The following is a 13,767-nucleotide window of genomic DNA, read 5'->3' as shown; positions in this document are numbered from 1 at the left end:
AAAAGGTAAACAATTGGAAGAAGAAAAGAAGGCAAAGAAATTGGAAAAGAAACAATCTAAAGAATTAAATAAAAAAAAGAAAAATATTGAAGATATGTATCATGAAGGTGAAGGAAATTTTGATGATGGATCAAATCAAAATCCAATTCAATATTTAGAATTGGAACACGTACCAATTGGGAATTAATACAGAACATTTACTTATATGTATGAGATTTTAATGAAATTGTTAATAAAGATTAAATTACAAAATTTGTAAATATATCAATATATTATATATTTATTAGCTGCAATTAATATGGATATCTATATATACACTTCTACTAGCAATAAAATATGAATAGCTTCACAAACCAAGCTCACATTTCAGCATTTCATAAGTCATTGAATAATTATACTTCTTCCCTTCAGGTAACATTTCACTATGATCGAAATCAATGATATAGAACTTTTTTTCTTCTTCATCAAACCCAATGTTCCTTTTGGCAATATCATTATGATTGATTCCAATACCAAGTAATCTATTAAATTGTTGAATACCAAGTTCTAAGTGTTCTTTTGTTTTTGGTTTTTGACGAATTATACAGTCAATATAACTATGTATGATAAACGGCCCATTATATACAAAACTTGTAAGAATACCAAAACCTAATAAACTTGAGGTATTTATTTTCTTATCTTCAAAAACAGAATCATTATAGCTTTTAATCCGTCTCATTACTTTCAATTCTTTTAAAAATGCATCTTTATAAATGTTTTCTCTGTAAAATTCCTTGAAATCAGCATATTGATATTTGATCCAGCTTTTATGATAATTTATATGAGCATATTCAACATCAAAGATCTTCAATACAACTAATTCATTTTTTGATTTTTGATCGATACACATAATATTCAATTTCTCCAATTCAGAGCTGTGTAATAATAACGAAACTGAAGGTTTTGATTCTTGACCTGTTATTGTTTCTGATAATATATCTTTGACGTGTTTTAAGATCATTGGACAGTTGAAAAATTTCAAGTCTTTATTCAAATCTTGTTTCAAATCTTGTTTCAAATCTTTATTGGGTGTTGGAATTAATGTATTATTTGATGATGATGATGATGATGGTCTAATTTGAGAAGAAACAATTGTGGGTGTATCTGAAAAATCGTCATTTGATAAGAAATCTTCATCATTAAAATAGCTTATAATTGATTTCATAAATCTTATCCGTTGTTCTTGGATTTTCCTGGGATCTAATAAAACAAAATCCAAAAGTTTTTTGCTGTCACCTAAAGCTTCAAATGGGTGTCTCATCATTATCAACATTAACATTTCAAATGTGAGTTTATCTTTTATATCTAAATCACCAGTATATTTCAATATATTTTGATAAGTATTATCTATTGTTAATATCCTAAAAGGAATCTCGACCATTAAATCATTACTGTTTTTTAATTTAGATTCAGTAATACCATTTTCTCCATTTTCTTGAAACAATAAGATAACCATATTATTATGATCAGACAGAAAACAAACGTTAGTTTTAAAGGCAACCATTTGATTTATGACTTGTTTGTAAATGCCTCGACTCCGAGAAGAGATATCATGGCTACCAAGTTCATTTAGTAGTGTAGCTATGCTGGGTAACTTTATCTCCAATGGATATTTAGCAGCCTTGGTTGTATTACCCGATGTATTGTGAATTTTAAATGTGAGATCTGTTTCAATTACATTTTTAACGTCTTTGAGATGTGGAAATTTTTCTTCTAAATCTTCAGGTAACACAAATGTAATCTTTTCATTTTGGTAACAATTGAATAATTTGGGGTCATAAACAAGGTTACATAGTAATTTGAATGGAGTTATTGATTTATCAAATGTGTTTTGGATTTTTGTTTCTCTCTTATGTTTCATATATTTCATATGTTCCTTATGTTCCTTAAGTTTCTTATCTTGAGCTTTTTGATTTTTTTCATGAGATTTAATTTCTTCATCAATATTTTTACTTCCTGACGACGTTGAATTTGTTTGAGTGTCATCATCATCATGAACAACTAAGTCAATCTCATCAATTACATTTTCAGTAATTTTTGTCAAAATATTATCTAAATCCTCAAAAAGCGTCGAAGGATCTTTTAACCTTAGTTGTTCTAATTTCTGAATTAACTCTTCCTCACAATATCTGAATTTTCTTGCTAAATCCTCATCATCAAATTCATCTGATGGTTTTGGAACCATCTCTTTAAATAATTCGATAAATTTTGAATGGATCGCTCCTTGGGATTTGGTGTCATTAGTTGACGTAGCGATATATTCTTCATTAACCGTACTCATATCTTCTGTAATCTCTGTGATTACGCTAAATTTTGCATTAATTTTGTCAACACGACTTACAAACACCAATTTGAAAAAATGTATGAAATTGATAGGACATGATGATTCATTTAAAAAATATTCAGGTTTATTGACAAAAAATTTCTTTATAGCAGTGGTGATGAAAATAAAGAAATCTTTTTTGAATATCTTTGTAGTTTCATGATCAATATTTTTGTAAAAATCTCTTACATCTATATCGATGGAAGATTTAATCAATTCTGCTTCAAAGTTTTTTATTAAAATTTCTTTGTTGTTTAATACTGATTGACGTATAATGGAGTTATTATTTTTTGACCTTTGTGAACTATCAAAAAATTCTTGATCAACATTAACTTTATCTTGTTTATTCTGTCTTAGAAAAATGTCAGGCGCTGGAGGTCTAATTACCTCATCTTTAGCTCTCTTAATTCTGGTAGCATCACCAATATCATCCTGCAGATCTGTCTTATATAATTCATCTGTATTTTGAGCTAATTCATCATATTGTAATTTTCTCTTTTTCTCTAATTTCTCTGATTCTTTATCACTTAAAGTATCAGATCTCTTCTTGTCTTTATCTTTCAGTCTTTGACTTCTTCTTGGGGTATGATCTTTTGGCTTGTCACTCATCATTTATTTGACCCTTATGGGTATATATCGATTGCTGTTGATTGTTTAAATTGAAAAAGGTTTTGAGAACATTTTAATTAATTATATATTAATTCAATCCCTAATATACATCTGGACACCACAATCTAATAAGCTTGTAAATATATTATTATATAATAATGATCTCAAAGTGACATATTGGTCGGTCAAAACGTTGGCGGATTCAGGCAAGAAGACACTGGGCAGTCTATATTGGTCATATGACACTAGAGCATCACCGATTGAGAACATTCAACATCCAATAACTGTCTATTATATCATTATTGTTAATTGTCTGATATTGTTATACGCTTACATAATCTCATAGATAACGAATTGTTTTTATCGTGTGCAGCCATAATTGAAATTATCAGATCAAACCACAAAGAGGGATAAACACCAAGTAGATTGATAAGAGAGTATAGAGATAGATTGACATAGATTGGGACATTGTATTATGGTTGATGTCCATTTGGTTGTGCTAGTTCATGGGTGAGTATAGCTGGGGGTTCTTGGTTTTAAAGGATGAGTACTAATTAACTATGTACAAAGGCTTTGGGGTAATAAGACACATTTTGATTATATAAATTCACAAATTGAAGAATTCAAATCACAAAACAAACAAACCAATGATCAAGAAGAACTAGTTGTTTACAGAACACAGGGGAATGAAGGTTATAAAACACTTGATGGGATTGATGTTTGTGGATTAAGAGTTGCTCATGAAATTATTGAACAAATTAATATCATTACAAAGAAGGTTGATCAACAAGTTAACAAGATTTCTATTATTGGTTATTCTCTTGGTGGATTAATTTCAAGGTATGCAGTTGGGATCTTATATCATCAAAATTATTTTAAATTGATTAAACCAATAAATTTTATTACTTTTTGTACACCTCATGTTGGTGTATTAACACCTGGTTCAAATATAAGTGTTCGATTTTTCAATACTATAGTTCCCAAATTAATTTCATTATCTGGTAAACAAATGTTTTTAAAAGATAAATCAGGTTCAAATGAACATCCATTATTATATTCAATGGCTCAACCAAATTCTGTTTTTTTCAAAGCTTTATCAGAATTTAAATATTTATCATTATATGCAAATACTATAAATGATAGAAGAACTTCATGGTGGACTGCAGGAATATCAATATGTGATCCTTTTATTAATATAGATGAGAATTCAAGTTTAAATGATTTGAACTATAATTATATTGATGCATATGAACCAATTATATTAGATGCAAATTCCAAGATTATTATATCAAATAGAACAATCAATAAGGAATTGATTCCACCAACAACTGAGGAAATTGTTCAAAATTTTTGGATAAGAAAATCCAAATGGATTATTGTCTTGTTTAATATGCTCATATTTGCACCTTTATGGGTTATTGGATTTATAATTTCAGGTGTTATGGAATCATTTAAATCTCATCGTCGTATAAATTTAACATTAAGAGAAAATTCCAATTTTTTAAGTTCAATAACAGATTTGATTATTGAAGAGGAAGGTGAAGATGAAGCCTCAGAAGAAGATGAAGATGATGCTTTAAGTGAACTGGATTTCAGAACACCAGCTGAATCTATTCATTCATTGGATAAGAATTTTAATTTTCAAGAATTTGATTATAATGTTAATAGTGCATTACATGATCAAGCTGATAATTTAATGGAAAGTGTTTGGGATGCCATGACATCAAAAGATCAAATTAAAAGTGCACAATTATCCCTAGCTTATGATTTAAAACATGATAAATCTGATACTAATATTGATGTGATTTCAACTGATGATAATGATAATGTCCCAGGTTTAAAATCCACTATAAATGAATTATCATATTTTGATAAAGATTCAGAATTTTATAAAATAGATGCATTAAAACCTTTCATTATAAATTTAAACGATGATCAATTAGAAATTATCAAAAATTTAAATTCATTGAAATGGTCAAAATTCCCCTTATTGATTAGACATACAAAGAGTACACATTCTGCTTCAATTGTTCGTGATCTTAATGATAAGACTCTCTTTGAAGGGAAAGTTGTGATTAAACATTGGATAGAAAATGTCTTTAAGCTAGAATGATCTTAGAAGCTATACCATAAATAGTTATAAATAGTCATAATTCTAAATAAAATTGATTGTTAATTTGTAGTACTAATTAAATTATACTGTGGTGTTCGGGTGTGTAATACCTTATACATAATTCATTAATACTCTCATAAAATCAAAACCTTTTTGAATTTCTATTATGAACAAGAAACGATATAGGTACGTCGAATCAATCAATGATGAGTGAAAAGTCAAAAGAGGATTCAGAGAGTAAAAGAATGGAGGATAAAATCAAGAGATCAAATAATTCAAATGATGAAGAACCAGAAAAATCAGAGAAAAAGAGAAAGCATGATCATGAAACTCAAAAAGCTGATGATAAGACTGATTTGAAGGATGATAACGTTGCTTCTACATTCAAGAGAACCAAATCAGATGCTAATGATTTACTTATAAAGAAATTGATATCACAAAACAAGGAAAAAATAATCCAAAATTTTGAACTAGAATTGGTATCAAAATCTTCAACAGATGTTGACATTAACAATTTTTACAAGGATCTTGACCATGAAACGATTAAATTTTTAAAAAAGGATTCATTCAAATTTATCATATATGCTATAGATATTTGCTTCAATGAAAATGGTCAATATTTTGAGAAGCTGGATACCAATGGTGAAGATGACCATACAGAAGTTCATTTGTTCAAATTAATTTTTCTTGTTCGAAAAAACAAACTTCCTGATATCAAAAGGGACATGATAATCCATGAAGATAAGTCTAATCATAAAAGTGAATATGGGTCTACCATGTCAAGGGACTCAACTAGCTCAATCCTGATCAAAAATTTTAAAGAAATGGTGCCAAAACCATCGTGTAAGTTTGATCAAGAGATATTAAGAAAAAAATTTATATTAAATCTGAAAATGAAATCATTGATATTTTAACAAGATATCATTCAAAAAATCGTTCAATGCTTATAATGAAGTTACGTGAAATTTTGAAATTAATTGTTGCATTATCACTAATCGGTGAGACAGACTTTGGTGTTCAAAAAGATGAAATGAGTAATATTGAAAACTTAAAAGAAAGAGAAGATGAAAATCAATCAACTGATCAAAGTGGTGATGATGGTGAAGAGAGTAGTTTTGAGGATGAAAACTATGATGATGAGTCAACAACCAAAGAATTGAAGTATGATGTATATCAAGAAACTCAAGAACAAGATGTTAATAAAGATGAAGATATTGAAAATAAAGCCACATCAAAAGATGATTTCGTTAAAACAAAAAAACAGCAAGTACAAAAGAAATTTGAAAGATCAATCACACCATTCAAAATGCTAATCGACCTTGTTTATGGTCCTAATGTACTAAACTGCTATCCAAACCAAGAAATAATATTTGAACTACCTAGTCAATTAAAGGGACAATTTCCAAACTTTAGAGATGGTCAATCTGTGATACCTGATTTAACTTTTAGTGTTGTTAACTCATCAGGTAAAGAACAATTATACCCTCTAGAAATCAAGCTACCATCAATAAAAAATTTGACTGAAGAAATTGAAAATAATGATAAGATTTCATTTCAAAACCAAGGTATTTGGAAAAAAGCTATAATGGAAATGCTTGCCTGTGGCTCAGAAATTTTATTTATCTCTGACTATAATCAGACTATTATGTTACATTATCAAAAGAATGGTGATAAAGGAACAGAGATCATTGAACAAACCAATGGTGTTTCTATTGCAGAAATTCCATTTCAAATTTTATTGATTGATAATACATACCAGCCAACTATAAAGCGTGCTGCAAATATGAATATAGAACAAAAGATTACTCTTGAAATGATTATGCTAATACTCTTGAGAACACCTTTCAAATCATCCGGTGATTCCAGGAAACTTTTAAGAAAAGTTTTGTATGAACCTAGGAGGGTTCAAGAACAGCACATAAATTTTCTTAAAGCTGTTCATAAAAACAATTCTTCTTCTTTTTCATCTGATAATAGTTTGGTCCCATCTGGTGATATCAAATCTTACAACTGTGAATTACCATATGAAGATATTTTATCAAGTTCTAAAAATGGTGATGAATATAGTCCATCAGTTGTTTTATTATTCCAAAAATCTACACTTGAACAATTAAATATATTGAATATAAATAAAGAATCAAATGATGAGCTAGTGGTATTAAAGATTTTTGATGTTGAATGGTCCCAAATCCAATTTAATCAAAGATATAGTTGGGTTTATGATGGAAATTTTGAAAATTATTATTCAAAATATATTTATAATGATAAATATTTGAAAGAACTGAGAATAATGAAACGTTTCCAGGATTACAATGATTCAATTAATAATGATGATGATAAAATAAACACCCCAAGTTTATTAGGTTTTGGAATGCTTACAAGTTTTGGATATAATGGTCCATTTATCATAGAGAGCTATGTTGATTGTATCCAGAATAAACCTTCAAAAGAGGATCATATCAAATTGGGTGTTGAACAATACAATAGATTATTAGGAATTGGTATTAATCAGAATGATATTGCAGAAAGGAGCATTGGATTTGATGAAACAAACTAGAAATTTTGGATTATTGATTTCGATCATAGTGAAATGTTACCTGCAGGAGAAAAATATACTTATTCTATGACTTATGCAATTGTTAAACATGAACTTAATTTGTGAGACAAACTGCTAATTATATTATATATCTAATTAATCTATTTATAGTTATATTTATTTTCTTGTAAAATAAAATCAAAGTTGTATTCACTTTTGTTATACTGATTATGTAATTGCTTATATAACTCAAGTTTTTTTTTTTTTCCTTCGTTGAAAATTGAAAATTGAACATCAGAAAATGAAAATAAAATTAACGGGTATTAAACAATTCAATATTGATATCAAAGTTCAGTTCAGGGATATTAATCAGATTACCAATATGTCCGAGTTCACTAGACTATTGAGAAACTCTAGGCTCTCTGCTCTGCCTAAGAACAGTTCCAAACACAAAGGTAATAAATTCCCATCCCAACAAATTATTGAAACAAGAGCTAATGCCCTTGCAAGAGATGAATGGGGTTTAAAATCTTCTTTACCTTCAAAGATCAAAAGTCGTTTTATAACGTTTAATGATTTAGATAATATGGAACGTATTGTTGATTTTGAAACTGGTGGTTCATTCCATTGGAAACAAAAAAGATTTCAAGAAATGAATATAGTACCAAATTTTGATACACCAAGAAAAAATCCTTTATTTTTCAATGACGTTGCAGATTCTCATAGATTTACTTCATTAGCTTCATTAATGGGTATAACTGATGAAATTTCTCCAAAAAATTTGAACAAGATCTTGGATTCAATTTCTGGTCTTAGAGTAAAATTTGAAAAATATTTATTGAAGAAAGATCCAATTCAATTGAAAAATAAAAGTTTTACACAAGAGGAATTTGCAAGTCATGCTATTGATTTTTTAAGTTCAATTAAAACTGAACAACCAATCACTTCATTTAATCAATTAAATTTAAGAAAAGGTTTAGTTAAAGGTACTGGTGGATTATCATATGGATTAAAAGGTCGTTTAACAAATTCACCAAATGGTATCAAATCAAAATTTATTGGTACAGGTCGTTTTGCCACAACAAGTCCAAATTCAAGAATTGTTGCATTTGGTGGATTTTTCGGTGAAACTTCAAATACTTCATCAAATTTACAATTTAATAAAACTCAAAGTGATGGTAAAGTTCCAAGAGAAGTTAATGTTCCATTTAGTGTTGAAAGAGCAGTTTTACAAGATGATGGTTCTGTTAATTTGAAATTAGATGTTGTAAATAGACATATTTCAAGTGCTTTAGGTAATGATAGTACTTATTTTAGAAATAATCAAAAACAATTTAATAGATCAAAAGTTAATAATCGTGAAAAAAGAGATACTGTTCAAGATTTATTAGCTTTAATTAGAGAAGGTCAAAAAAAGAGATGAATTAACCTCAAAACATATGTACATAGAATTTTTTTCCAAATAAATATCATGATTATTGAATATTATATATATAAGTAGAGGATCACATCAACACACCTTTTGTTGAAGGAACTTCATTTGTACCATTACTTGAAATAGATTCTTTAATAGCAATAGCTAAAGCTTTAAAAGCAGATTCAGCTCTATGATGATCATTGAAACCTCTTAAACAATCAACATGTAAAGTAATCCTACTTGATTCTGCAAAACTTTCCAAAAAATGAGGAATCATTTCACATGATAAATCACCAATTTTTTCTCTCTTGAGACCCAATTCAATTACAGAATATGGTCTATTTGATAAATCAACAACAGCTCTACTTAAAGCTTCATCTAATGGTGCATAACCTGAACCAAATCTCTTAACACCTCTAACTTGTCCCAAGGCATCTTTAAAAGCCATCCCAAGTGCAATACCAACATCTTCAGTTGTATGATGATCATCAATATGTAAATCTCCAATACATTCCACAATTAATGACCAACCACCATGTTTAGCTAAAGCATGAATCATATGATCTAAAAACCCAACACCTGTATTGATTGATATGATTTGTGATGAAGTTGATTGAGTTGCATCATAAGATTTATTTTCTAATATGGATTTTTCAATTGTAATTGGTCCACCATGTAATGATATTGAGATTTGAATTTTGGTTTCATTAGTTATACGACTTATGAATGCCTTTCTTTCTGGATGTGTTGGAGCTGAGCCATTACTATTAACATCCCCATTTTCCACTTTTCTCTTCTTGAATTCTTCAGTCATTATAAAACAAATAATATAGAATAATACAAAATAATATAAAATAATACAAGTACAAATCATCGAGTTTATTATGGAAATTAAATTATGACTGATTTGATAAGAACACATGCAGTGGGAAATCCGAGGTGGTGAAATCATGTGATCATTCCGAGGGTGAAAAATTAAATTTATTATACATACAAAATGTTTTATACTCATCGATTTGTTTTAAATATATAGGTTTTACTTTTGAAGGCTTGAAGTTGTTGAGGTGTTTAGGTTGAGTTATGTTCAGTGTCAGAAGATTTAGTACGTCAAGTACTCATTTCAAAAGAATCTTACCAGCATTCACCACAGGTAATAAATCAAATAGATCAAATACAACTGAAACTTTTAATAAAAATTTCCCAATTCATAAGAAAGTTAAAGCATGGGAAAAAACTGGTGAAGATAAAGAAACTTATTTCAAGAGAAAACATGCACATCATCATGCTCAAGAAAAAGAGAGGAATCCTAATGGTAGAAATGGGAAAAATAGTTCAAGAGTAAAGGATTCATATAAAGATGATAAGAAGAGTAATGATAAATTTGACTCTTATAAGAAACCATTTGATAAAAAAGATGGTAAATCTTTTGAGAAACCAAGATATGATAGAAAGGATGATAAAAGATCATTTGAGAAACCAAGATATGAATCAAGAGACAAATCATATGAAAAACCAAGATTTGATAGAAGAGATGATAGAAAATCATATGATAGACCATCAAAATTTGAATCAAGAGATGATAAGAGATCATTTGATAAACCAAGATATGACAGAAGATCTGAATCAAAATATGACACCAGAGATGATGGATATGAATCAAAATCATATTCAAGAAACCCTTATAGTGGTTTAAAAACCTCACCATTATCAGATTTTCTTTATGGATCATCAGCAGTCTATGCAGCATTAAAATCTAATAAAAGAGAATTTTTCACAAAATTATTATATTATAATTATAAAATTGAAGATCAAAAAATTCTTGATTTAGCATCAAAATTAAAAATTCCAATCAAAGAATCAAAAGATAAAAATGAATTAAATATTTTAACAAATAATTCAGTTCATAATGGTATTGTATTAGAAACTAAACCTCTTATACCTGATACTATTTTAGAATTAGGGAAATTTAATACAGTAGATGGAACATATTCAGTTGGTCATGATGATTTAGGTGATTTAGTTTCCAAGTATCATACATCATCAAATCCATTCCCATTAGGTGTTTATCTTGATGAAGTTAGTGATCCTCATAATGTTGGTGCAATTATAAGATCTGCATATTTCCTTGGTGTTGATTTTATTATAGTTTCTTCAAAAAACAGTTCTGGTATAACTCCAGCTGTGGTTAAAACTTCATCTGGTGCTTCAGAATTTATACCAATTTATAAAGTTGATTCACCTTTAAAATTTTTAAATAATTCTTCCGAAAAAGGTTGGAAAATTATAAGTTCAGGTCAAGCATCACATCCAAAAGATTCTAAGATAAATAAAACTTTAGAACAAAAAGCATTACATTTTAATGATTTAGATCAATTATTAATTAAATCACCAACTTTATTAGTTGTTGGTTCTGAAGGGGATGGTATTAGAACTACAATTAAATTAAGAAGTGATTATATTGTGGAAATTGAAAAAGGTAATAATGTTGATCCTACAATTGATTCTTTAAATGTTAGTGTTGCTTCTGCCTTGATGATTAAACAATTGATGAGTTATTAATGAAAAAAGTACTTGTATATAGATGATAATAGACGTGTAATTAAAGTTATGTATGTAAATCTATTTATGTTTTTTGGTATTTACATCAGAGATATAAATTCTATCATCTTCATCACCTTCCACAATTTCTTTTATACGTTCCATCTTGGAAATTTGAGAATCCCAAGTTTCTTTTGAATGTTTTGTCTTTTTATCAAATAATTCAAATTCAGGTTTTCTATAAGAAAATCCAATTCTATCCCATAAAGTAGTAAATTGACCATAATTATAATTAAAATATAAATGATGCACCGTATGACATGCAGCACCATTAATCACAGGATTATTTGAAACATATTCACCATCATGAATTAAAACAGACCAAATACTAACAAATGTAAATAATAAAAGATAATTTGCCTTATGTAATGGGAATAAAAATGGATAAATATGATAAGGTAATGATTGGAAATATCCATCAATTGGATGGAATGCATGCGATGCAAATGGAGTTGTAACTAACCATTTATGATGTGGTTTATGTAACATTTTGTAAACTTTAGGCCAATGTAACCATCTATGAGTTAAATATAATAAAAAATCTGTAAACATTATAAAACATGGATATTGTAACCAAATTGATTTCATACCACCATTTGCATCATTTATATCCCAATATAATTTTGAATAACCTTTGAGTTCTAATAAAAACCATGGAACTGTTAATGCAGCCATTATTGGAATTGCACCTAAAGCTTGTTTTATTTCTAAAGAAACTTGATTTTTTAAATATCTTGGATGATTGAAAACTTTTTTATCAAATATGAAAATATAACTAAATGTTGCAGTACCTAAATATAATAAAAGTCCAAAAACCCATAAGATAAAGAAAACACTAATTGATTGTCTTATCATACTTGATCTTGGTAAGATTGATGATGATGTATAAATAGTTGTATCAAACCATTGTGGAATATTCCCATAAACATCTTTATCTCCTGAAGTTAATTGATTTGTAAATTGATTTGTAAAATCATTGATTAATTTATATTGATCATTTTCTAATAAATTTTGAACAATTGTTGAATTATTTAAAATTGATGATAAATAATTTGTTGATACATCTTTTGGTAAAAGTTTTGCATATGTATAATCTAATACATAATAATCCAAAGTTTCTAAAACAATATCCATTTTGAATGAAAAGCTATTGTTGATGATGTAAACGAATATATAATTTGACTTCAACTTGATGGGTATTAATTCAATTTATATGAATTCTTACAACACACCTTAAACGAACTAAACGAGACCACATGATATGTTATGATGTTTATCTATCTGTTTATCTTTGAAATATGCATATTAAACGTTAAACGGTGTATCAAGGTTTAAAGTGGAACCATATTCTTTGGTTATACGGGGCCTTAAACGAGAATCATTCGATGATATTTTATTGCGTGGTTTTTGGCCGTATATGGTTGAGAAATTGAATACTTATGGTAAATTTGATGGTTGATAAGGGGTTTTCCTCGGGGATATTGTGATGTGATGATTGAATTTAACGAATGGATCAATTAATTAAACGAATAATCTTCTTTTCGAGTAAATTGATGGCAATTATGTGTTGAAACTTGAGCAGCTGAGTAGTTGTCCTTTGTTGATTACGTAATATTTGGTATAATTATTATATAATACTTATCGCGAATTTTTAAATTTTAATGTTTTTGAAAATTTGATACTGAAATAAATTCATTCTTGAATTCGAAAGTCGAATATTGGCAAGTTTATTGTGAGTTTCTTATAAGATGGCATGACATGCTACTTTAAATTGATGCCTTTATTAACAGACGTCAGCTATATTGTTTATATCAAGAAGTGGTAAAAAGTTTATTTCACATATATAGCATCTTCCGGCTTAATCGCTTGTTGATTAATTTTGATCAAATGAATTTCAAAGTTATAATTGAGTGTGTTTATACAACTACAATTAACTATTGAGATATCATATAACAGTCACTATATTAATATATAGTTGACTTATACATCATCACCAGATTTAATAGTATATTCATTGGTCTTTATAAGATAGATGATTACTTTAAAACATATTGGTATGATTTAATATACATTTTTTACCCATAATTGATATTCTCAACGTTTAAATTAGTAAACTACGTCGTCCTGAATAT

At 28.0% G+C, this 13,767-nt stretch overlaps 8 protein-coding genes across 8 annotated transcripts; 5 read left to right on the top strand and 3 right to left on the bottom strand.

Annotated features, from left to right (window-relative positions):
• Positions 1–346: 346 nt before the first annotated feature.
• On the bottom strand, positions 347–2,974 carry BN7_1658 (uncharacterized protein; the record flags this gene model as incomplete). Its single annotated transcript, XM_011277733.1, has 1 exon — positions 347–2,974. One exon carries the CDS (start codon positions 2,972–2,974, stop codon positions 347–349), a length of 2,628 nt encoding a protein of 875 aa, XP_011276035.1.
• Positions 2,975–3,446: 472 nt separating this feature from the next.
• On the top strand, positions 3,447–5,084 carry BN7_1657 (lipase ROG1 family protein; the record flags this gene model as incomplete). The annotated part of the gene is made up of 2 exons (XM_011277732.1): positions 3,447–3,481; positions 3,542–5,084. 2 exons carry the CDS (start codon positions 3,447–3,449, stop codon positions 5,082–5,084), a joined length of 1,578 nt encoding a protein of 525 aa, XP_011276034.1.
• Positions 5,085–5,287: 203 nt separating this feature from the next.
• Positions 5,288–5,998, top strand: BN7_1656 (uncharacterized protein; the record flags this gene model as incomplete). The annotated part of the gene is made up of 1 exon (XM_011277731.1): positions 5,288–5,998. The coding sequence occupies one exon, from the start codon at positions 5,288–5,290 to the stop codon at positions 5,996–5,998; it is 711 nt and encodes a 236-aa protein (XP_011276033.1).
• A 35-nt stretch (positions 5,999–6,033) lies between these two features.
• BN7_1655 (uncharacterized protein) lies at positions 6,034–7,641 on the top strand (the record flags this gene model as incomplete). The annotated part of the gene is made up of 1 exon (XM_011277730.1): positions 6,034–7,641. The coding sequence occupies one exon, from the start codon at positions 6,034–6,036 to the stop codon at positions 7,639–7,641; it is 1,608 nt and encodes a 535-aa protein (XP_011276032.1).
• A 280-nt stretch (positions 7,642–7,921) lies between these two features.
• Positions 7,922–9,043, top strand: MRP51 (mitochondrial 37S ribosomal protein bS1m; the record flags this gene model as incomplete). The annotated part of the gene is made up of 1 exon (XM_011277729.1): positions 7,922–9,043. One exon carries the CDS (start codon positions 7,922–7,924, stop codon positions 9,041–9,043), a length of 1,122 nt encoding a protein of 373 aa, XP_011276031.1.
• Positions 9,044–9,125: 82 nt separating this feature from the next.
• On the bottom strand, positions 9,126–9,851 carry HIS3 (imidazoleglycerol-phosphate dehydratase HIS3; the record flags this gene model as incomplete). The annotated part of the gene is made up of 1 exon (XM_011277728.1): positions 9,126–9,851. One exon carries the CDS (start codon positions 9,849–9,851, stop codon positions 9,126–9,128), a length of 726 nt encoding a protein of 241 aa, XP_011276030.1.
• Positions 9,852–10,117: 266 nt separating this feature from the next.
• On the top strand, positions 10,118–11,596 carry MRM1 (Mrm1p; the record flags this gene model as incomplete). Its single annotated transcript, XM_011277727.1, has 1 exon — positions 10,118–11,596. One exon carries the CDS (start codon positions 10,118–10,120, stop codon positions 11,594–11,596), a length of 1,479 nt encoding a protein of 492 aa, XP_011276029.1.
• Positions 11,597–11,656: 60 nt separating this feature from the next.
• BN7_1651 (sterol desaturase family protein) lies at positions 11,657–12,769 on the bottom strand (the record flags this gene model as incomplete). Its single annotated transcript, XM_011277726.1, has 1 exon — positions 11,657–12,769. One exon carries the CDS (start codon positions 12,767–12,769, stop codon positions 11,657–11,659), a length of 1,113 nt encoding a protein of 370 aa, XP_011276028.1.
• Between the last annotated feature and the right edge of the window lie 998 nt (positions 12,770–13,767).

This window comes from Wickerhamomyces ciferrii, contig 00037 (genome assembly GCF_000313485.1).
Source record: "Wickerhamomyces ciferrii WGS project CAIF00000000 data, strain NRRL Y-1031 F-60-10, contig 00037, whole genome shotgun sequence".
NCBI lineage: Eukaryota > Fungi > Ascomycota > Saccharomycetes > Phaffomycetales > Wickerhamomycetaceae > Hansenula > Hansenula ciferrii.
Note: the sequence above shows the minus strand (reverse complement) of the source record. Positions and strands in the feature narration are given on the sequence as shown.